General features: G+C 44.7%; 1 protein-coding gene across 2 annotated transcripts in view; it reads left to right on the forward strand.

Annotated features, from left to right (window-relative positions):
* Positions 1-24,961, forward strand: part of CANX (calnexin) — a 40,563-nt gene that overhangs the window by 8,647 nt on the left and 6,955 nt on the right. The window contains exons 1-6 of one of the 2 annotated variants that reach the window (XM_057409521.1): positions 13,256-13,294; positions 21,005-21,193; positions 21,649-21,722; positions 22,216-22,274; positions 22,618-22,759; positions 23,995-24,076. In XM_057409521.1, the coding sequence (XP_057265504.1) occupies positions 21,008-21,193; positions 21,649-21,722; positions 22,216-22,274; positions 22,618-22,759; positions 23,995-24,076 (543 nt within the window). In that variant the 5' untranslated portion in view covers positions 13,256-13,294; positions 21,005-21,007. Of the gene's footprint in view, positions 1-13,255; positions 13,295-21,004; positions 21,194-21,648; positions 21,723-22,215; positions 22,275-22,617; positions 22,760-23,994; positions 24,077-24,961 lie in introns of those variants that run through there. The other variant, XM_057409520.1, reaches the window with a different exon arrangement.

A 24,961-nucleotide genomic window follows, 5' to 3' on the forward strand; every position in this document is an offset into this window, starting at 1 on the left:
TTCCTCTAAAGTAGTTTGGTAAGCTTTATCTAGGCTTATTAAATGTGACTAGAAAGCACATCAGTATAAAAGCAATGCCAAAAATCTCCCCTTAACCAATCATCAAAAGGCACAGATCCATACAAATGAATAATACCCCTTCTTTTATGCCCAGCATCTGTTAAAAATATCAAAACAGGCAAATTAAACCCCTCTCTCGCCCAGCCTTGTCTTTTGTTATTGTCACATGAGGAAACTCCTTTCCATGTGTTTTGCCAATTTTCCTACTCCCTTTTCATCAGAATGTCAGAAGTAGCAATAAACAAAAAAGAACAATGGCAGAAAGGCCACGGTACTTCTCTGTGCTCTCTCTGGAGCAATAAGTGCATATGGCAGGGAGGGGGGAGGATTTTCCTTTGCAGAAGGACAAACAAGCCTTTCAAACATCTTTGGCAGCTCTTAAGTTAACACACACTTAGTATTATCCTATAACCATGTGGGGAAAAAACTGCAAGGCCAAAGGGCACATCAAAATACATCAAAGGCTGAAGAGTGGCCATGGAGTGCAGCTTCCCTTTCCCTAAATTACAGGGGTGAAAAAATAGAGCTCTTTAGCTTTTCTGTCTTGTCTGGACCAGAAAGCCAGATGCTGGCCAGCCCTGCCTGGTTATGAGATAGAGCTGGGCACAGCATCAGAGAGGAACTGAGTGCCTTTCACACCAAAGTCCTCTCGTGTGCAGGGTTAGGGAGAAGAAGAGTTTCAAGGAGACAAAGGAGGTGGTTCAGAGGGAGATCTGTGGTAGGTGAAATGTGATATGAACAGAGATGCAGGCGGGAGGCTGGAGGCCAGCACTGCGAGCAGGGACCACACCACTGGGAAGAGACACATGAGCTGCAAGAAACCTCCCAGGCTCGGTCAGTAGCTGCATTTAACCTCAAGCCCTATCACTTCCGTTTTGCCATGGCTACCAGCACCCGTTTGTATGCCTTGACCTGAGCTTGGCTTTCTCAGCCGTCATTCTGTGACATGCTGGTGTGGCCATGTGTGGGCTGTGTCTGTCCCAGTCACCCCACACCAGAGCTGCTCTGCCCTCCTTGTGTGGAGCTGCTCAGTGGAACCTGTATCTTGCTGAGTGTCCTGCCCTGTGTCACCCCGTTCATCTCCCTAGGTGCAGCTGAGCTGGGTGAACATAGAAGGTGAGACCACAGAGTCTTCAGCCATAAGCATGGGACAGGGATGAGGCCTGTAGAGAAGCTTGTGTGAGGGCAGAAGGCACTGGCAGCAGCACAACGGATGTGTTAGGAGGCAGACAGATGTTTCTGTACAGCTCCTCTGACATCAGTGGTATTAAAGGGTTTTGAAATGTATCTCTGGAAGGAACCAAGGGCAGATGCTGTGGATGAGAGTGGGTCATCTTTTGGACTGTTGTTCTTTGAACTTTTTTGCTCTTGTGCCCCGAGAAGACACCCTGAGTGATGTGCTGAGTGCATGGGACAGCCGGGCAGGGAACAGATCCTGGGTATGGGTGGGATGCTGCCAGCGAGGTGTACATACACTGTGCTGCAGTTGTGAGGCTACAAGTGCAGTGTAAGCAATGTGAAGAGCCTGCCCGGGTCATGTAAATAGCTGAGCCCAGAGGAATGCAAATGGGCTCTGTTCCTTCTCTTGCCTCCAAAGGAGAAGTTAAACAGAGCTGAGCTCCTCATCTCCTCCTGGCACAGGACCAGGAGATGGGAGCAGCTATGAGTCACAGGAAGCAGGTCTGTGAGAGGACAGGTTTCTGGTTACCGGCCACTGTTTCTTGTTCCCTGGCTGAGGTCGAGCTGAGCAGAGTGTACTGACAGTAGTGGCACCTGTAGGGACAGCAGGGCTGGGCACTGTCCTGGGAAGAGGTGCCACAGGAGTGTGACACCTCTGGCCTCACTTGGAGCCCAGACATCACATGAACAGCTCTGCTATCCACCACCAAGGTAACTCCTACCCCCAGAGTCTCAAGTTGGGCAACACCATTTAAGGTACCAGAAGTGGAGGCTCCTTGTGAGCCTTTCCCATTCTGTCTGTGCTCCTGGCTTGCAAAGCCAGGCCAAGAGCAGTCCCAGAGGTGCCACTTGGACCAGGCACTAATCCTGGCATCCATCTTCTTCCAGCACCTTCAGAGCAACTTCAGCCTCTCCAGCTACAGGGTGCTGGCCCGCAGAGTGAGGCAGTTAGGGGCTGTGTCATGGGAATCTAGGACAGACAGACAGGGGCTCAAAGTCAGAGTCTTGCTCTTCCCAGAAGCCTCTGAGAAGTTCTGAGTTCATCAGGAACAGGGAGCTTTTGCAAAATGCAAGGAACAGCCTCTCATCATTCACAAAGCCAATCCCACAGTGGGACATAGGAATTGCTTTAAAACCAGCTGGGTTTATTTTTAGGGTGTGAAATGGTTGCATGATGCAATTGTGTGAAAGAATAGAACGTCCAGAAACAGTGCTGAATACCAACCTTGCCTGCACACCCTTCCTTTTAGCCACTGGGAGGCTGAAGTGGCAGTTGAAGTGATGTTACTTTGCAGACCATCTGCCTCCCAAAGCCTGGAGGTGGGATGGGTGGTGTCTGTAAGTGCTCTGACAAGAGAATTCATCAGGGGCAGTTACTGAGTTCTTGGTTAGAGCTGTACTACCAGTACCTGCTCAGGAAAAGGGCAGAGAGAACCTGCTATCATTTGAAGAATTCTTGTAGCCCTTACACAAGAAGTATTCCACTGCTTCCAGCTTCCTGACATAATTCCACTGCCCTCTTACAGTGAGGTGCATTCAAAGTTTATTTTAAGGAAAGCTTGTTTTTTTTTAGTGATACAAACCCCTCACAAGCCTTTACACTTTCAGTACCTTGGCTGCAGACCTTGTAGACATACTTCTATTGATTTGTGCCTGTAACAGCAATAAGCAAGATGGACAGTACTGGGACATGGATCCTGCTGCCCGTTGTATCACACTTAAGGAGACATCTTTTCCAGCATCCCTCTCTCTGCTCCACACTGCACAGGATTGGAATGCTGTCTTTTAACTTTGCATGTCTTGATGGTAGCCACTTCCACTAGGAAAGTTCTCAATGCCTAAATCAGTGCTTGATGCCTTCTGGCTGCACAGAGTTCTGTCTGCAGGGCAGTGTTCATCCCCTACCTCTGCACCATCCGAGTAGGCTTTTATCTGGGGTCCAGCAAAGCAGAGTTGAACGCAGCACACAGGACCTTGGTCTTTGGTGTCTGAAAGCTCTGGTATTAGTGCTGGTCACTGCAGTTTTACATCCCAATTTAATCCTTTTGTTTAGCACCTACAGAGATCCCAAATGGATGCTATACCCTGTACAGTTTCAGTGTCTACATGTAACAGCTTGTGCACTTCATTCACTGTCTTGGGCTTCTCTGGAATACCCCTCTTACATTTTTGGCTGTTGCTATAGTTCTGCAAATACCAAAGGATAATTTGCCTTGCCCTTTGGACAAAAGAGCTCTGGTATCTGAGTGACAACTGAGCTTTTTGCAGCAGGAATAGCAACAGTAGAAATTACAAATAAAAGCAGATTATGCAAAAATGGGATTTAAGAGAGCTCGAGCTCAAATTCCTGCAGTTGCCCAAGAGGAGCACTGATGTCTCACAATCTATTTAAAAGATCTTTCGCTAAGCCACGTGCCACAGAAAGAGAATTAGCAATAACCTGTATGACTGCTTATAATTTGCTGATATAATCCAATGCTATAAAGATATTGCCTGAGCCAGGGTGGCCAGATAGGATTTTAATTCACTGACATCACCAGATCAGTAGCTGCCTGCTGTTCACAACTGCCTGCCTGCCAGACTTGAGTGCAGGAAAGACTAGAAGTGACACTTACAAAGCGACCAGAGAGCTCTGGGACTGGCTACAAGCAGCCAAGCAAGCAAAACTCCTTCTGAGGTGGTTACCTGCAGCAGAGAAGATGGGCAAGAGAACTGGGACATCAGTGTGCACTTCCATTTGGAAAAACAGCCTATCTGGAGGAGAACAGGGATGCACACCTACAGGGGCATTTATTGTGTGCTAACTTTAAGGATCAGTCTCACCTTTTCTATAAGGAAATTGTCTATAAAGAAATGCCAACAGACTGTGCTGCAAGAAAATAATCTTTTATTTTGTCTGATAAATAGCAGGATGGATGTCAAAGAGACAATAAAATCCTTACAGAGTTACTGTTAATTCGAGTTTTTGTGGGAGGTTTTATTATTACGACACTACTAGTTTCTATAATGTTTAACTTCTGTCAAAGAAGGAGGTGCCTATTCAGGAATACACAACCCAGGCTGCGGTACAGGACTTAGCAGGGAGCATGTTTAGGTTATTACTAAAGCAAACAGAAAAACCTCCACTCATAATTTCCAGAGGTTCAATATTTACAACAGATTTACATGTGCAGCTGCTATCTGCAGAGCACTTTTTTTTTCCTCTAGTGAAAATGAGTTCAAATTCCTCCCAAAGTCCTCTAATGATCAACTCTTTCAGTAGGTAACATTCCGTGTACCAGTGATCTTCTTAACCCTAGATACAGGGTATAGATATTTGTTATGTATTTTTTTATTACACAACACTTTTTATTATGCATATAGATACAGATTTTTTAATCTCTGTGTGTGTATATATATATATAAAATCTATAAAGAGCTGTAAGACTGATCTGATTTTGCAATGAGTTAAGAAAATTAGGAACCAGTTACAAACAGCTTTCATGTTAAATTTAATTTGGGTGTTTTTCTGAGTTTGCCTCAGATCTACATCTTTATATTCATAAAGGGGGAGGATCCCTTTGGTTCTTTTTGCTGCCTTGTAAAAGGCTATCAGGAAACAACCTCTAGCAAAAGTCTATCTGGGATTACAGAAAGCTCGCAGCTCAGTTCACTTTTACCTTGGATGGGGGTTACCCAGAGGGAACAAAAGGAAACCCCTTGTCACTGAATTGATGGACAGATTAAAAATGTACCTGTTCACAAGACAACATCTTTGATTAAAATGTCCCAGAAAAAACAAAGGAAGCTAATGATGTGCTTTTAGAAAGTCAGTGACTGATCCCAGTTCCATGTATACACATTTTCAAAAAGCAGAGACTACTGGAGGCAACATTTAGAATAAATGAAATGGATGAACTGGAAATGTAAAAGCAAAAGAGTGAACTTGTCTGATATACACCACATTGTTGTGATCCAGTTTCTATGGAGGCAAACGGGGGCAGCTCAGCTGCAAACCTCCTCACCTCGGCAGGGTTAGCATGCTCTGAAAGAATCCAAGCTCTTACCTGGCCTTGTTTCCTGATGGAAAACTAAAGCACCATGTTTTTGACTCTGGAATTTGTGCTTGAGAACAGCAACATCCCCTGAGGCACAGCTGATACTTTCATTATTCTTAATCAGATCTATCTCTTCATTCCACCTCATTCTTTTGAGTTTCCACTGAGCTTGGTAGCAGCTTGCCTTCATAATTTGATCTATTTCTTTCAGTTATAACACTCGCCTCATGATTAATTCAAGCCTTGAGTGATAAAAATCTACTCAAAGCTACTTGACTTGAAAATGAGAGCAAAGGTTGTCATGTTTCACTTGTGTAACCTTAACCATTCCTTTCACTCTGGTGCCAAGCAGACATTTTCTGTGACTGACTCTACCTTCATTTTCCTATCAGCCCTATATCAAAGAAACTCTTTCATCCCCCAGCTTCTGCTTGATTTGTTAATATCCAGACAGTCCCCCACATCCACACTCCCTTGGGTTTATACACTGGAAAGCTACTGCATCTTCTGACTCTACAGAGAATACCGCACCACATGTTGCGCTTGCACACAGCCACAGTGCTGCTTTTCAATCTGTGACTCACCATTTTCCCTGGAAACATTATTTAGAACATCCCTGTTTAGGAGCTTTTAACAATTTCCAGCTTTTCAGATGGCTTCACTGGAAAGAGGGGTCAATCTAAGCTCACGACAGTAAAGAACAGCAAGAACACCAGACCCTTAGGGCCACAATAATTACTCTCTTTACTCCAAACCAGAAGAAAACCCAGTGGATTCCAGATTCTCACATAGATCTTTGGTTGACATGCTCTTTCCCAGATCTGCTTTTAAAAAGATTCTTTGAGTTCTAAAATAACACTAAAGATCATTTCCTTTCATCCCCCCCTAAAGCAGCAGTGGCAGCAAGACCCAAATCAGTAAGCATAGAGGACAGGCTCTACCATCCCCTTGGTCTAAGTCAGGATGAGCAGAAACATTGGTGTTAATACAGGGAGAAACAGTCATTGGGTCTGTCCTCTCCTCTTTGTCATGTATGAGCAGTTCCAAAGCAAAGCCCTCATGCTGAGGACGGGAGGGCTGCAGAGCTCCCATGGGTGATGTGGACAGCCATAGCTTCCCATTCATAGGGTTTCCAGATGTCTCCAAAGACACCACAAGCTGTGCCTAAGGTTCACCATACACTTCAGGGAGCTCCCAGGAGCAAGTGGCTCCAGTACAATAAAAACATAGATGTTCTCCTGAGAGAAACCTCCAGTACCTCTCCACAGTGCACTCCTTTTGCCCATTTCCTGGTGCTTTTGGGCAAGAGTCCAGACTGACAACGAATGAAAGGGAATTTTGCTCTGTGACCATTCAAAGGAAGGAACAGATACACCACTATAATGTTATCTTGGTTTTGTCAGCCACAGCAAAGCACAAGAATGCAGCATGTTCCCATAGAAAACTCCAGCAGATGACCAGGTTAGACCCTCTGAGGCTACTTTTGCTGCACAGAACTCCACACAAGGGGCTGGAAGCCATGGTGTTCCTCTTCATCCTACTGTTGTGTCTGTGCTGCCCTCGCTGCCATCCCTGGTTACAGCAGCTGGTCGCTCCAGCAGGGACAAAATTCTTCACACACACTTCGTTCCTGCTGGACTTCAGAGGCCAGGCAGGCACGGGACCACCTCCAGACCCAGCAGCTAATCCTTTCCTAGGAGATGGCTATCACAAATAAAAGCAGCAGCAAATCCTGTAAACCCTTCACTCCTGGCTGCTTTGCTCCTGGCAACCAGGGAAATACATTCACCACTCCCAATCAGCTAACGCTGGGCAGCCAGAGGAAGGCTGAACCTTGGAGGTGCCTGCACTTTTGGGGGATGTTGGCAGAGGGCTGTTAAGAGCTGCAAGCTCCTGTGAGGCAGAGAAATGTTGGAGACACATCAAATCCCTACAGGCAGAGCCGGACCCTTAGAAACAGAGGGTTTGCTTATTCCCCGCCGTCCTTTCTGGCACAGAATGGAGCCTTTTCTGCAGAAAAGAGGAGGAATGTCAGAGTGATTGGAGGCGATTCCAGGAAGGGTGCGAGATGGGGCCCCAAACGACACGCTCAGCACAAGTGTCTGGCTCCGGCTTGCGAGAAGCCCCGGATGGGAGGGAGGTTTTAACGCATTTTTGCCACCAGAAGGCAGTGGGGAGCTGCAGATGTGAACAGTGGGTGTTGAGCAGCACCTTTCCCTGGGAGAAATAGCAGAGGGAGCCTCTACGTCCTCTGTGCCTGGTTATAAGCTCTCTCGTTCATACCGTTTAGCTGTCCTTAGGAAAGCACAGGAGGCTGCAGCTTACAAAGAGAGTCCCGCTATCATTTTATTTGGAAAACAAATGTGCATCAGCCTTTTTTTTTCTGAGTAACAGGTGTATGAGAAATAAACCCATCAGAATGGGAAGGTGAGGATGGTCTCACAAAGCTGGGATGCAGAAGCAGACACACTGATGGTGCTTTAGTTGGGAGTGTTACAGCCCCTCCGGCACATCAAGCCGTGTCCTGCCTCCAAAGGGAGGGATCCCAGCCTGGGAGGAATATCCAGCTCCTTGAGCAGAACATTTCTGTGGCTGCACGGGTCAACCTCCCGCCAGGCACGTTTAGGTCAGGAAGTATCCCAATAGCAGAAGGAAACAGACATTGCTGTGGTTCTGGCATGTGAATCCAGTCCTGACGAGGCAGTGGAAGGGAGAACCACTGGCCAGGCCAAGGGACGGTGCAGGGACCGGAGATGCTGGTGACTGCAGCTTCTGTGGGGACGCTGGTGTGTGCAAGCTTTAGTTTGAAGCTGGCATCTGGAATCAGCTCTTAAGTAATTTCCATTTATAGGGAAATATTTTCACCTGATTAATGACAAATTCACAGTCTAACTGAGAAAGGGACATAGATCCACAGCACTCACAGACATACCTTATCCCACCATCTGCTGAAACCCTCCTGGGGTGAGCACAGGCATGGAAAACCCCTTTGAGCAGGGCTTCTGCAGCTCTGTTGTTGTTTTTGGAGAGGCAGCTAAATGTGCACAGTCACTGCCCTGCAGCTCCAGTGTGTGACCAAGTGGTTATTAGGGATACAGAGTGTACATGGAATCTTTGTTGGCTGGTTGCAGTGGCCACAGTGCAGCTGTGCTATGACTCTCCCTGTGGGTTGTTTCTCAGAAGCAAGTCCCTTCTGCACATCACTGACTTACAGAGCCTGTGACAGCAATTTTAAGAGGTTGCCAAGCTCAGTTTTCCACCTGTGCCATCTACCAGAAAATGATGCTCCATAGCAAGGACTTTCTCAGCCGTTCTGACTGATAGTGGAGTGTTTCAGCATGAATTTACCAGCAATTACATTGGGCATTGGAGATTCAATGTCACAAGTTGTCCAAGCATATATACATCTGTGCTGCTCCTAAAAAGGCCAATCCCACTAATCCACCTATGATCAAACCACGTGTCTTTTAGCTGATTTGCCTTCAGCTGGGACAGGTGCCCAACTCCAGCCATGGTGCAGCCACATAAGCACAAAGGAGGAAGCCACATGGAGGGTGGCATGCTGGTAATACAAAGAGAAACAGGCTCAGTATGAAACCACATGGAAGATTTAAGTGGAAACAGTACAGAAGTGTGAAAAAATAAAGCTCCAAAGCCAGCATGCAGGCTACCAACCACATCTGGGCTTCCATCTTCCTTAAAAGAGAAGAGTGATGAGGGTATTTTGATCAGACACAAAGGCCCACCAAAATAACTGAAATATTTGTCTTCTGTGATCCAGCTCTCCTGGAGCTGATGGTTGTGTGAGTGGCGCATCCAGAGAGGTCACCAAGTTAAATGCTGTTAATTCCCTGTTTATTGACTTCAGGTAATTGGGATTAGGAGGGACCAGAGTTTCGAGGTGGCCTTGTGCTGTTTACATGGCATGTCAGGAATGCAGCTCCTCTACTATGACTTTTGCCTGTCTTTTAAGAAGAGAGCAAGGTGGGGAAGGTAGGCTGGTGCCGAGGGTGAGCACTGTACTGCAGCCAGCTTCATTACCCCAGGGCTGCATGTGGTCCCAGATGCCTGGCTTCTGGTGTGAGGCTGGAGGCTGAAGCCAAGGGGTCAGTGGGGTGCACATGGGGGGCTCCTGGGCAATCCTGCCCATGGGATCTCACTGTGCCCTGGGGCAATCACATGTTGGCATGGGAAGCTTCCTGCCTTTCTTCATAGTCAGTCCTGGCTTTGTCCTTCCTGTCTCTCCCCTAAACAATGAACCCATTTACCTCTTTCCTTTCTCTCTGTGATATTCTACATGTTAATGGAATTTTGGTTGCTATTCATTGCACCCCATCAGTCTGTCAAGACTTAAGACGTTTGGAAACTTTACCATTGAGAATTTAAAATGGGTTTTGTTCTTCATAAAAACGAAAAGCTTCCTTGCAAAACAATTGCTTCCAAATAAGCAAACGGACCAGTGCTGAGCCAGAGAGCCCCGGGCTGGCCACATGCAAGGAGGTACTGACTCACAGGCACGTTCTGTGTTGCTGTATAGACACTGTTGTAGAGGAAATACAGAGCCGTGAGCAGCTGGGGGAGAGCAGCCACTGTCAGTCACTGTCAGCCCCTGGCTGACCTGAAACGTGAGCTAAAGTGGAAAGACCTTCTGTTTCAGCACAGTGTTCTCTCTGTTGGCCTTATAACACTCACAGCCCTTCTCTGTGCTCTGGGTCTCATTGGGCTGGAAATGGAATGAGCATTTTGTCCTTTGAAGAAAAATCTGGGAATTGCTGATGCACTCAGGACACTAAGGTGGTGGTGGACTACTGCTATTGCTGGCAAGCCTTTAGCTGATTGGGGTTGCTGTGTTTGCATCTGAAGGGTCATATGCATTGCCCTTGTAACTCCTCTGCATGTGTTGCAACTATGCTCAGATAAAAATGCCTCAAGTGTGAGACCCTCAGGGAGGACACAATTCTGGGGATAGCTGAAGGCCGCTCTCAAGCAAACCTACATCTGCTCTGTGAAAGAAGTGGTGGAAAGGGGCACAGTGGAAACCAAATGGTGTCCAGAGAGCTGGTGTAATGCCACGAAAGCTGCATACAACCCAGGGAAACCATCAGGGTTCCCCTGTCTTATATCCAGACCAAACTTGCACCCATTGTCTTCAATAACTCTGAACTTCTGGATCCTGGAAGTTTTCTGTAGAGTTCCTGTTCCCAGGGGCACTTCCTAACTTGTGTCAATGGCGTCAGGAGGATCTTCCACCTCGGTGCTGTGTCTCCCCAACTCCTTTCATCTATCTGCTAGTTCTCTGCTTCTGGTTCCCTGTTGCTTTTTCTTCTTTCTTAGGCTTATCTGCCTCCTCTTATTACAATTAATCTATAACACTTCCAAAATTTAGATTTCTTAGCTTTGAAAACAGCTGGTCTTTAGTATTTCCTTTAGATACCTAGCCCTCCATTTTGATAATGTCAGTGTATCTTTTCTTGTCCTTTCCTCAGGCGTGCTCTCCAGAGATGTCACTGTAATGTGTTTTCCATGAATAGCAGGGAGCATGGACATTGCCCATATGGAGATGTGAGCTTGTCTTCCCTCCTGCAGTTCAAAGTTTGAAAGAGCAAAAGTCAGCATTCTCCTGCTGGTCGTCTGCCTTGGCTGCCTGCTATCTGTCAGTGTGGTGTCACTAATGTCCAGCCAGTCTGACCTGCTTGATTTTCCACTCACTTCTTGCCAGTTTTCCAGAGAAGAATGAGACTCAGAAGATGGACTATCATAATGCTTGACATGCAAGGAGAGCACTGGCGATGTGGCAGTGCCCTGCAAGGATTAAGATTCAGAGACTGAAGTTAGAGGGAATTCAGAATGGAAAGCAGCAGCTAAAAGTGCCAGAGGTTTTTCTGTCTGGTAACAGTTAGGGCAAGAAAAGTTCCCAAAAATACAGTTATTCAAAGCTGTGGTTATAAACTGGGGATTTATAAACTTACAAACTGAGGATTGCCTCTCACCCCTGAATTCTGCCTGTTCGGCTCATCACACTGCCTTCCAGAGGTGTGTGCCAAAATCAGAGAACAAGTGTTTATCAGTGGAGCAAGGCAAATCTCTTGCAGCAAAGCCTGAACACACCTAAACTGTTTTCCTTGACAATATTACGTTTGCTGTGTGGTATCTGCCATTCATCCCTCTTTGTTTCAATGCCCCTGCCCTGGCACTCCGTAGTCTAAAAATATCACCTTCTAGGCTGCCAAAGCAGTTAAATCCATGCATGTCTCTTCTGTTCCCTTTATCACACTTTTTTGGTTTCCTTTCTGGATTATTTCCCTCTCTTGTGTTGATTTTGCATTCCTTTTATCTAAGTTCAAACACCTCAGAACTCACAGGGTAAGGTATGCTTTTAACAGCTTCTAGTTTTTTGTTTTAACTTACGCTGCTCCCCACGATGACAAAGCAGCACAGGCAGGAGCAGGCTTCAGGGCTGCCTGCCTGTGCCATGATTCAGCAGGTTGTAAAAGGAAGGAATGTCTTCTCTTTTGGGAAAGGGTGGGAGAAAAAGGGAAAGCATGTGGGACAGGCATGTGTGTGTTTGACTTCCCCATGCTTATGTGATTGCAGCAGTATTACACTGTTCTGAGAGTTATGTTGGAGTTAACAACCTGTTTCAAAAGAGGGGCTTGGAAGATATTTAGTGGAAAAATAGATTTTTGCCTAGATTGAGGAGGAAGCCTGCTATATTATACTGCTTTGTTACCATTTGAAGCATTCTTCTGTGGTGTTTTTAGTTTCTCATTTAAAGCACTTGGTATCTCCTGTGTAGCCTGTCTGTCTGCATCTTCTGTCTCTGGGTGTAGCTCAGTCAATGGGGAGGTTTAGGACCCAGCTTGAGTGCTTTCTGAAAAAAAAAAAAAGTGAGTGTTTTATTCCAAACTTCAGTGTAAACAGGGATTTGCTGATTTCATTTCTGCTGAGCCTTATTTCTGACCGCCGAGGCCCTGCTTGCATTGTCCAAACACAGTGGAATTTTCAACTTATGTTGCTGACTCACTGCATGAACTCAAAACAGATTTATGTTTAGAAAAAAACCCCAAACCCAACCTTTATCTTTCTTCCTTCTTCCTGCCCCTCCTAAGCAGTATTGAATTTGATATTCCTACAGAATACCTCCTATCTGCTGGAACAGGCTGCGGCCCACAGACCACACAGGAGCTTGCTTGGAACTGGGCAGTTCATATACAACTTTCCATTGAACTGTTCCCAGCTGGAGCAGCTCAGATACAACTTAAAAGTGATGTTGCTGATAGGGTAACAGGAGCCTGCGCTCCCCATTGAGGGTCCTTGTTCATTGCTGTCCCATGCTGCTCTATGTGTGCAGCAGGAGGCAGGGACTCACAAAGCTTCATCTTGGCCCCGTGCACACAAGTTACCACCTTTGGCCTCTACTTCCCAGTCATTACAGCAGGGACAGTTATTTCTTCATTCCCCTGCACTTTTGTACTTCTTCCATGTATAAATGTTCAGCATTTACATGTTATTGCACCTCATTAATTTTGGACATAACAGCATAGCGTAAATCTTTCCAATATTACAAGGCCTTTAAACAAACAGTTGCCTGAGCGGCACTGCCATGTTCTTAATGCATTGGAGTGTTTGTATGGCTTTCTTAAACCCTCAGTTAGTAATTGAGCAAAATACACTAGGTTTTGATAAATGCCTATTCAAAGACACTGAATTCTGCATAAACAGGAGATTTTGAAAAACCTCTTCTAAGGAGCTAATGATCGTGCAGGCACACATAAAGGTGACTTTGCTGTTTAATACTGTGGTGCTCAGACACAGGACAGGCAGTGACCTCCGCAGAGCTCCGGGGCGAGGCTCGCAGCACCTCCAGCTGCACGGGCAGACCCCGGGCTCCTCCGCCGCGAGGGCCGAAGCAAGGCCAGCCCCTCGGGTCTTGCCTCAGGGCCGGCAGCAGTAGCGGGACGAGATCCCGGCACGTGACGGAGGTGAGGGGCGGCTGGGGGCGCTCGGGGCTGCGGCGGGTGAGTGTCCGTCTGTCCGTCCCCGTCTGTCCGTCCCCGTCTGTCCGTCCCCGTCTGTCCCCGTGTCCCCACGTCCCCACAGCCCGTCCTCCGCCGCTGCGGACCGGGGCAGCTCCGCCACCATCGCGGTGCGGGGAGCGGGCCCACCGCGGGGCATGTCGGGGGATTGGCGGGGTGAAGCGTCGGGGGTAGCCGGGGGGTGTGCGGCGGTGGCGGCGGGAGGTTGCTGGGCCCTGGGTGTGGCAGGCGGCGGCAGGCCCGTGTGTGCGCCGGGAGCTGGGGTGGGAGGGGCGGTCGTGCCCGGGGAGGGCCCCGCGGCTGGGCTGGGCATGGGGCTGCTGCGGCGCCCGTAGGCCTCTGAGAGGTTTGACGGGGAGCGGTGGGGTTTCTGGTAAGTTCTGGGACCTCTGGGATGGGGAGCGGCGTGTGGGAGGGCCGCGGCTGGAGCGGGGCCGAAGGGACCTTCGGTGCTCCCCCTCCTCGACCGGGAGCGGCTTCTGTGGGGAGGGAGGTTGGGGTCGGAGGTGAATGTGAAGTGGTGTGGGTTTTATCTGACTGCTTGTTTTAATGCTGGCCGCTAACGCGTGGAAATAGCGTTGAGCTCCCTAAAAATGCTCACTATGAGTGGGAGGCCCCGCAGAGCTTGGAGAGGAGGCGGGTGTGGAGCTCAGCGTCGGGCCTGGTTCGGGCTGTGCAAGGGGAAGCAGAAGTCTCTGGAATGGGGGTGTTGAAAGTGCAGAACTGAAGGCCCAACAGGTGAAGTAGAGACTAACAGAGTGCGTCAGCAGTGTCTCAGGCTTTGAGGGACCTCAGTTCATGCTTTGAATTTTACCACACAAATATTACTTGTGTTGGGTGTCTTCAAAATGGTGTATAAATGACATCCTGGTCTCATTTTTGTCTGAAGATTGTATCATGTGCTTTTAAAGCAAACAACTCCGCACCTTTGAATTAAAGCATGCATAGCCCGATGCTTTCTTGTCTGTACTGACTCTAAAGAGAGAACTTTCACGTGCAGTTTTGTGGTTAAGAACTTTCTAGGCTGTAGAAAGGGAAATGCTGCAGGTGATGTGGTTGTGAAGGGAGGCAGACATGGATTAGCAATAGTGGTAGTACTACTAAAAGTCCAAACTTCTTTATTCTTAGTGTTAACATAATTGATGCTGCAATATTTCTGCAGAGCATTATGGAAAACTCTCTGAAGCTTATTTAGAGTATGTTAGATGTCTCAAAACTAGTCTCTAGGAATGCAATGTATTTCTAAAAGCAGTATGATTACTTCACATTGTAAATTAAGTAGAGCTGACATGCAGGTTTTTTGTGACATTGCCCACTGTGGTTTGGGTTGTTGCTAAAATATTGCAAGGAGATAGGGGACTATAATAATGTATGAGATAATGCAGATAAAATGCTGGTTAAATGCAGGTTGAAATAGGCTACCACACATTCACTCTGATGCGCTTGAATGACTAAAAAACCTCCTTACTGTTGATTTGGTCACATTGCATGTTTATCCAAAACATGGAAAAGCTTTGGGTTGAACTCTGTGTTCATAGTAAGTATCAGTATTTCTAGTTAACAGACGGGAATGCTTATACAATTCACAGACATCATTACAAGCTGTGTGTAAGACACAGAACTGCTTCCTGGTATCAGCTTTTGTCCTAGGAAGCAAAGCCTAGTGCAAAGCAATAAGAAAGCTTGCAGTCTCTGTTAGATTACCCTCTCATTTGATGTGCTGCAGCACTTCCCCCTAAGTAAATGAATAAATCCTTTACTGAGAATAGACTATGGTTTGTACTTAGCCCTGCCTTTTACTTCCTTTTCTGGGCTTTCATTTTTCTGCCTCTAGTAGTGATCATAGTGGCAGCCTGTTCTTGCTGGAATCAATTCTGTAGCAGGGCAAACTTAAATTGATTTCTAGGCATGATGGTCTGAAAGATCTTGGGGCACCTCCAGATCTCCCCCACTTAATGTAATTTTCCTAGCAGCCCATCTGTTTTATGGCCAGAAATCTTTGCAGTTCTTGTCTTTGCCCTCCAAGGACTTCCAGTTCTGAGGGAGCAGTGTCTCTGCTGACAAACGGTACATGGTGTTTTCTCCCTTGCTGTATTTGTGCTGTTAATTTTAGAAAACTGGCATATTTGAAATACTTATTAAAGCCAAGCTTTGTTGCTGCCACCTTTCACACCTAATCTCTTGCCTGGTTTGTGCTCCTTGCAACTCAAACAGAAGGCAGCTTTTTTTTGTGGGGCAGTTGAGCTCTCCAGGAGAGGTCTGGCTAATCTTCTCCTGGAGAATTTCCTCAAATGTGATGTAGCAGTGTACCCCCTCCTTTAAAAACAAAGAGGAGGGACAGGAGCAAACCACCCTCCCCACATAGCTCCTGCCTTGGGCCTGTTGCAAGCAAGGTGGTTTGAATTCAGCCACACCTGCTGCTCATTGAGGTATGATGTTAAATCAGAATCTCCTCAATGGTGGAAGTTGTCTAGCTGTAAAATGAAGCATTTAAGGGGAGAAAAGTGTTTTCTGCATCATATGAATTGCTGCATATATATGAACATAATTTTATTATACCCCTTTAGAGGGGTGGGAGGTAATGAACTGGTTGCTGAAATTACACTGTTTGCCCATACAATTGTTCAGCTTTGCCATAGAGTGTCCATCTTCCGAGTCTGCCTAAAGACAAGTGTGGATGACAGAACTGCACTTGAAACTATGGCATTAACCCAGCTGTGCTCCCAACAGCTTTATTTCCTTTATCCTTGGACTACTTTATCTCACAGCACTTTCACTTGTCCTGCCACAACTCTGCCTTTGTGTTGCGGCTTGGACTGGGGTATTGATTCAGGGTTAAAATAACATGGCAGAAGGCTTCTGAGCCATCATAAACCTGCTGCAGCTCATCATGAGGCTGTGTAAACAGTTACCCTGGCACCGCAGAGGAGCTGGGATGTGGAAGGTGGAGGGATTGTGAGATGTGGAAGAGGTTTCCGCTGCTCTTGACTATTTCTGACTTTGAGAAACTAGTGAACTACCCAGTTGAGTGGCCAAGCCTTTGCTCAGAAACTATACAAATCTAATTTGAGAGGGGAAAATGGGTATCTGGGTCTTGGCCTTTCTGTTCTTGTCTCCTTGCTTGCTTTTTTCGTGTTGTGATGAATTTTCTGTCTTTTGTGTCTTTAAACCTTTCTTCCATAATTCTTGCCTTGCATGAGGATGCCTTGTGCTTGTTTTTACTGGTGTGCTTCCACTGTAAATACCATTCTGAAATACAGCATTTGGAACACAGAACTTTACTAGCAAATTTTGCTCTTCATCTACTGAAGTCATTCAGCTATCGCTTTGGATGCTACTGAAATAGAAACCACTGCTGTTCTTCCAGTTAAATTGTTGGGGTGTAGTTTATAGCAGCTTATTTTTAATAAGGCCTATTTCATCTGACTGTTAGTTCTTTAAAAAAAAAGAAAATGAAGTAGTAAACTAGATAGCCAGTAGCAATTGAAATGTAGTTTACACATTCTGTTATGCCTTGTTAAGGACTTGCTTGGTGAACCACTCAAATAGATGAGTAACCGAGGAGAGGATTAAACTGGTTTTGCAGGCTCTGTTTGACCTGACAGGGAAGTTACTTTCTAAATAGTATGTTCTGTAAGTATGATAGCAAAGGACTTTAACATTCTTTGTGTGGGCCCTTTCATTGCCTGTCCTTCCCCAGGACATGTATGTTGGAGAGAATGGAAACAACTGTCTGCTGTATGGGTCCAATGTTTGCAGGGTCATGCCTATCGTCAAGATGAACTTTCCCCTTTATGCCCAGTGAAAGGAATTCTAAATAAAGATAAATCACTGAAGCTATATGACTTCCTTTGGAGGCCTTGAAACACAGAGGTAGCAATCACTTAGCCCTAACTTGGGAGTGCCACTTCTATGGCAAGAAGCTGATCCTGTATCTGAATCTCACTCCAGTTCAGTTTAGTTCTTATTTTGTGAAGTCTGTAGCGTAGCTGTTCCGGGTGTCTGCTTTCATTGCTCTGGTGCAGCTCCTGTCAGTTCTAAGGGAAAATGCTTCAGCCTTTTGACAATCAGGTGGACAGTGCTTAAATTTTAGCTGTAAGTTCTCTGGTGTAGAAGCCTGGCTGTGGATGGGCACATGGAAGAGAATAAGTGATTTGTTAGCCCTGACAGTCTCAAACTCTCTTCCTAGTTAGTACTTTGGTGTTATGCTGCAGTAGTTCTCCTTCAGTCCAGGTGGTGCCAATGTCTACAAGTGCCTGAAGAACTTACTAAAAGAAAAGTAGACGAAGTTTTAGTCATCTCTGTCTTGAAATGTTGTTATTGTGAAAATGAGGGTTGCACTAAGGGAGAATGGAAACGTCAGAAGCTCTTGCTTATTATGAAAGGGTTCCTTTGTTAAAGGCTTTTGGCTGTTGCATGGTCAGAAATACGCTAACCTTCAGAAATATTACACAGTTCAACCTAAAAGGGAAGTGCAGGCAGAAATGGCTAATGGTGATGATGGCTTGGAAATTGGACACTTCATGGGAGAAATCTGATCATAATGGAATAGGTAGCTGTGTATCTGGAGGTTAGACTACAGTTGAGGTGACTAATTGAACACCCGTAGTTGCTAGCAGCTTAAAACTCCACTGAAAAATGGGTTCATGCCCGTTTTACACAAAACCCGAGTTTCTTCTCTCTCCCTTTCTATCTCCTATTTATGAATAACCTAAATTACTGGTGCGTAGTTGTGTTTGCGTTGTCTCTAAGGATTGTGTGAAGTGGGAATTTTCTCCTGTAGCAGCATATCCATTATGGGTAGAAGCAGCTTTTTCAGCAGAGCACACATTTATGATATTTAAATTGCTCTTCTGAGGACATGGTTTCTTCTGTTTCTTAGAGATCAGCAGAATAGGGAGCTTGAAATGACAAGTGGCATTTGCAGGAGATGCTGCCAGTCTGTGCTCAAGGTGTATGAGTAGTAGCTTATGTTGAGTTTGGGACTGATTTAATATGTAGGAGGTGTCCTAAACAGCTTTTTGTAGGGATATGAACTTGTGAATACTGCTTGCCAGTGATTGGAAAGAGGCAAAGATGTGAAACTAGATTAGCTTCTTTTCATGCATGTAGCTGTCTTTGGAAGAGGGGAAAGAAGCTTTCTTGGGGACTTGAACAGGTTACCTTTCTACCTTGAGGTGAGGTTCCGTGAGGCCTCAGATTGAGACAAAGCACAAACTGATAAATGTATAGGGTAGATAGCTATGGTTGTGTTAGGAGCACAAAGTGGCATAACTTCTGCCTTGCTCTGTGGGATACTGATGGAATTGCCTGGTTTCACAGGGGTGCTTTGGCAAAAGAATTTCTGGAGCAGCTTTGCCTGCAGTATGAGGCTCCGTGGCTTTGCTGTTTATGTGTTAGCATTTAGCAAAGCCCGTTTGCTGCTGACAAATACTTCCAAAGGGCTGTAGTTGAAGTGGAATTGTGAAGTACATAATTATTACATATGGAGTCAGTACTGGCATGATTTAATTCCTTCACCAAAACTTTATTGCTAGTGGTGAGATTACTTAAAGGATTATTTGCATGCTAAGTCATTAATAGCCTTTGCACAAGCTAGAGAGGAGGTATGCAGGAACTCCCTTCTCTTAGGAGAGAATTGGCTTATTTTTAGTCTTGCTATACTTCTAAGACAAATTTCTTCGTATCACTTTGCAAATGATGAAGTGGTCACTCTATTTGCATAATGTAATTTGAAAGCAGTTGTAAAATTTGGGTAAAATCATCCTCAGTTCAGCTCTGTGAAGAATGTATTTGGTGAGCCCCTGTTGGTAAAGTAAGACAAAATTCAAACTTTCCTTTGGAAAGGTGTCCTTGTGCCGTCTCACCTGCAGTTGCTTCAGTCAGACAGAGCTCTGAAGATCACTTTTTCAAATGAAACTCAGGCTCTTGTGTTCTGTAACTGCTTTTATGCTGGTGGGCATGAGTTTGTTCAGAGACTGCTATCTGTGCATGAGGAGCTTCAACTTCCAACTGTTTGGCAGTTCTCATTCCTTGGCTTTATATTGTGGTTCCAGTAGTAAGAGCTCTGACCTTCTCTGATGTCTATGACTTGAATTTTAGCTGTATGCTGTGCATTAAGCAAATGAGCTTTACTCATATGTAACAACACTTGAAAGCTTCTGTCATCTGTGAATAGTGTTCATGGGGCTCAGAGGTGTTTGGGTGCAGTTGCCTGAGCTGTGAGGGGGAGGGCTGTGAACATGCATTTAGACAATAATCCTCAAGGCCATCACTATTGTTAGGGAGCTGGCTGCAATTACATGTTGCTGTAGTGACAAACTGGACGTGACCTCAGCAGAGGTCTTTGAAATACAGTTTTGTGGTAGTTATAAGACATCCCTTCTGTTATTAGATGTTAAAGAATAATCTGCAACATAATTTTGGAGCATTGGATAGTGCTGATAAGCACTGAAGACTGTAAATTCTTTTAGTTGCCTAACCATGTTTTGGAAAGTTGAAGTTTGTTTTCTAGCATGATCTTATTCCCCTACAGGCACCATTAACTCTGCTTGAGTTATGTTTGTAAGTCCACAGGGCTACGACCTGAGGCAGGAGTGTTGGGAAAGGAGGGGTGTTTCATTTTGTATTGACTTCTAAAATGTATTAGTCACAACTCTGGTTTTTGAAGAAAGATTTGAAATGTGATTCAAAGGAGAAAAGGTGACAAGGCGCAGGTTATTGTGGCAGATAAAGCTATGCACAGCAGGCTCAGTGTTGCCTTCTGCAACAGAAAGGTGCAGTGATCTTGTAGTTTTTGTAGCAAGAAAGTCAAATTGAAGCCTCTTTTACAAGATCTTTTGAGCTACAGCTTGACAATGTCTACGATATTTCAGGTGTGATAACGTGCTAGGCACCTTATAAAGAAGTGTGATAAGCTAAGTGTGATAATTTAATTCTGTAGAGCCTCAGTTAACATACTCTGCTTCTTTGGTTATCTTGTTAAATTAAAGATTGAAAGAGGGGAATCAAAGCAATTGTCTGTTAAATAGTAAGAAGTTTTCTCCTGGGCCTAGCTCGCTAGCCTCAACTGCTTATAGACATCTGCCAGTAGTATCGGGGTCTGTTAGCTGTAAGACCATGATAAAACCTGGGAAAGGGTCTGATGACTGAAAGTATCCCATGGTTGAAAGGACAAACAAAATACTGAACAGGAGGTAGAGGATCGATTACTCTTTGCTTGAAAGAGCTAGCTAATTGTATTTCAATTTCTGAACTGAATGGAAATTCCAGTTGCTGCATGATACATTTAAAGTTCTTTGTAAGTAATGGGTTTTTCTGCTAAGTTTTTACAGTTACAGAGGTTGTGGTGCTGTGCACATGGCTGCTGTCCTGCCCCTTGTTGCAGTGCAAACAAAATGGGCGCTTCTGCAGCATGATCTGTAGGACTTGTACAAGTGGCCCTCTGCTCGGTTAATGTCTGTTTTGTATTAAGTACTTAGCTTTATGCTGTATTTCTCTCTGGCTTTTCGAGCTGTCTCAACCAGCCAGATGCAGTAAATAACAGAGCTGAAAAGATTAGTTTGCACTTTCCCTTCAGGGGTATGACCAGGCACTTTACCTGTTGTCTTGGGTGCTTGGTTTGGAGAAGCAATCCTATATGCTCTGCCTGTAGTGCTGGCTTGACCTCTTTGCCTTGTCTGTCTTACTCAGATCATGGAGCTGAAATGGCTGCTGTATGTGACCCTGTTAGCTCTTGGGACTCTTGCTGTCCAGGCACATGATACGGATGATGACAATGATGGTGATGATGTAGTTGATATTGAGGATGACTTGGACGATGGCATTGAGGAGGCAGAAGAGTCAAAGCCTGAAATGAGCACTCCTCCTCCAACTCCAAAGGTTTGGCATGGGACTTCTTTTAAAAGATTAAATTACTGGTTGTGTTGTGGTTAATGTGAGTCTGATCAGAGTTGTCTTTGCTACCGTTTAATATGTTGTGATTTTATTAAAGATGTTATCTGGGAGTAGGGCTTGGAATTAAGCTTAGCTGCTTTGTTCCTATTCTCATGTCCCCCGCATTCTTCCTGAGGACTTGGATCCACCCTTGAAATCTGTGATGTGATTATCAGGAGTTAGTCCTAATGTTTCCAGCTAGATAGACTTCTAGTTGCAGACAAGAGCACAGTGGCTTGGCTCAAGCAGCAGTATTTACATAGCTTCTGTATTTATTCTGCAAGGGTGTTCCAGGTAAACTCTACTTGAGTGTAAAGTGGGAATGCGAGTTCTGTGTCTGTATTTCTTTAGAGTAGAGAATGTGCTTTGAAAGGTGCGTAAATGCTCCTCTTCTCCAACAGGTTACCTACAGGCCCCCAGTCCCAACTGGCGAGGTGTATTTTGCAGAGTCCTTTGATAAAGGAACTCTGGATGGGTGAGTATTGCTGAAGTATTCAGTATGGCAAATAATTAAAAACTAAACCCTCTCTAGAGCCTGTATTACCCAAATTGAATTAAAGGGCTGTGGCTGGTGAGGATTACAGCAGTGACTAGATGAGACTGGCTGTTAAAGTACGGAGTTAAATTAGTGTTGCCTTAAGTTCTAGTAACAAGGGGGAGGTGAGGCATACATGTAATGTTTTAATCCTCATCTGACTTCTTACTTGGGTAAGTAAGTACTATTTACTTATTGAGGTATTACTTCTGTTTTTTACAAGATCAAGACGGATACCATGATCCTACTTTGAAGGGGGGCAGAGAGTGGCAAATGCAGAAACCTTTGCAGGCTTGGGGATAGAACTCCTTGATGGATCAAAACACTGGGGTGTAATGATAGGACAGCAAGGGCTATCTTATTTTAAGGGCAGGATTTTTAGTGTGTGTGTGTAAAAGTATGGTTTTCCAACCACTGGATGTCTGTCTTCTAGATGGATCCTTTCCAGAGCTAAAAAGGATGATACAGATGATGAGATTGCCAAATACGACGGTGAGTCCAACCTGGGTCTGGGTAATATATGGTTTCTGATGTATTTTGCCATATCTAAAGAAAAGGTGCAAGTCTTTGTTTTCTGTTTCTCAGTTAAAAGTACGTTCATTGAAGAATATGGGAGAGGTGGGTTTTATACCTGGCTAGCAATATAAGTGTAGTTCTGATTTAGCCAAAATATCCACTTGGAGATTTAAAAGTAACTTAGTGAAGATGTTATTGATAATTTGCTAATATGTCCTGGAGGGTATTATTGCAGAATGCTGACTATCTTGCTCAAAACTGGGCTAAACAAAGACTGTCTTGAATAAGTTTTGATAGCATTTGGTTAATTTCTTTTCAGGTAAATGGGAAGTCCAAGACATGAAGGATACTAAGCTTCCAGGAGACAAAGGGCTTGTGTTGGTAACCCGAGCCAAGCACCATGCAATTTCATCCAAACTTGCAAAGCCTTTTGTATTTGATACCAAACCCCTTATTATACAGTAAGTAAAGGATAACTCCAGGTTCTGTTATTTCAAGGGTGATATGATAGCAGGCTGAGGTTAATTCCATAACTGAGCTTTTGTTGACTGGGGGTCTAGATGACACATGATGCTGGAACCTATTATTACACTGTTTAAGTAAAAGTAAAATAGCAACCCAGATTCCCAAAGTGGGAAGTTAAGAACAGGGTAGTCCCTCTGAAGCCTGAAGAGGAAAGAAGACTTGGTAACCTGTCTTGGGACTTGAATTCACTTGATTTAATTGTAGTAACAAGGTCAGGCAACTGACTTTTGTACTGCTAATTGTGGAAGTCCATGTCCTTTGGAACAGAAGCTGGTCTGTATGTAGGTCAGTGCTCTTTCTTATGCAGTAAACTGCCCTGTTTCTAAGGTGGAGTGGACAGAGTGGTAAAGACACTTGTCCTTCTTTTGTCTTAGTTCATCTATCATGGGAGATGAACAGCTTGCCTAACTCTGGCGGTGACTGATGTAGAAAAAGCTGTTTGCATGTATTTTAGACTACCGAGTTGGGGGGGAAATAGTTCAGTAAGAACTTTACCAGTTTTAAACCAAGAGTAAGCTACTTCAGATATGCACAAGATAAATTGATCACTCTGCTTTGCTTGACTTTTTAGTTTTGACTCAAAATACTTGACTAAAAATAAATCCCAGTGGTCATCTGCTCCAGCTGCTGGCACTGAGAGAGGATCAAGCATATTTAGCCTATTCCTGACAGGGTTGTTTTGCCTTTTTCAGACTCCTTGGCATCCCTAAATATACTGTTGCATACTTATAACCCTAAGGGGGCTTCCCCTAGGATCCAGTTGTTGTCACTTTGGTTGTCTTGCAGACTGAGTTGTCTGTCTGCTGTAGTAGTTGTAGAGAAAATAATTGGCTTGCCTTAATCTCTGTTGCAGTGTTTTACGTACTGGAACTCTTTCTTCCTTCTCTGTTTCTAGATCATGATCTTCTAGACCAGTACTCAATTACTGTAATTTTTTCTGTCAGGTCAAGTCTTCTGAATCCTTATTCTTCCTTGTTTCTCAGGCCCTTATGAATATTAGTTCTTAGGGTGCAGTGCGTACTTTTAATATTCACTGGGAAATTTAAAGCAAGCAACAACAAAACAGTCTTACTCTTAATTTGTAATTGAAAATTAAAATTGTGTATTTCAGAAGTAACTTTTCCTTACGTATAACATGTTCTCCACTTCTCTGTCCAAAACCAAAATTTAGGTATGAAGTAAACTTCCAAAATGGAATAGAGTGTGGTGGGGCCTATGTGAAATTGCTTTCAAAAACTCCTGAATTGAACCTGGTGAGTAATGCTGCTACTTTGAGTATTAGCTGTGAAAGCAAACTTTCTCATACTGCTTCTGCTTGAAGAAGCCCCTTTAGTAAAGGCAGTAAGGGCTTATATAGGGCCTGATTACCAGAATACTTTGCACTCAGCATTTTCCCCACTGTTTCCAGATGGAGAGGGTAAATATTGAAATCTTCTGGCTTCTTGAGTGAAAATTCTGCAGTTCTCTAGTAGCTGAGCAGTTGTAGATCTCTACTAAAATCTGCAATCCTTCAGATTTCCTTAGGTTCTAGGACCAAAGAGGATGTGTCTCATGAGAGTAGCCAGTGTGTGGCCAGAGGAGAAACCTTCTTGGGAAGCTCTTGGTGCAGAAGGAAGATCCCATCTTTTATTGTCTAAAAGAGACTAATGCAAATAACTAAAAATACACCTTACATTTATTGTCTTTTGACATGTGAACTCACTTGAGAGTTACTGGGTATATTTAAAAATTGCCTTGAGAGGTTGGTGTGGATGCAATATTACATGTTCAGCTACACACGTGAGCTATATAGAACCATTTACTTCATAAATGACCCTTGAATGCATTGTTTTAGAAGTGTGGTCAGTGGAAGAGACCATGTTACAACTCCTAAGAATTAAGAATCATTCTCTCTCCTCTCAGTCATATTCCCATCTGAAGTGGTTTAGCCTGTTCAGACAAAGATTAACTGCTTTGCAGAAGCTTTTGTAGCCTATGGGTTTTCTTTAGCCATCTTCCTAGACTTTATAGGAAGTACCTTTTATGAATTGTTACCCATCCTTCTCCTTTCCTTTTCCAGCCTCATTGCAGGTATATTATTAATACAGATTCCAAACTATCCTTTAAAAAAAGGACACTCAAAAGACTGTTTGTCTAAC

The sequence above is a fragment of the Pezoporus wallicus genome, unplaced genomic scaffold, assembly GCF_028554395.1.
Source record: "Pezoporus wallicus isolate ANWC-B61680 ecotype Strahan unplaced genomic scaffold, APGP_CSIRO_Pwel_v1 contig_8166, whole genome shotgun sequence".
NCBI lineage: Eukaryota > Metazoa > Chordata > Aves > Psittaciformes > Psittacidae > Pezoporus > Pezoporus wallicus.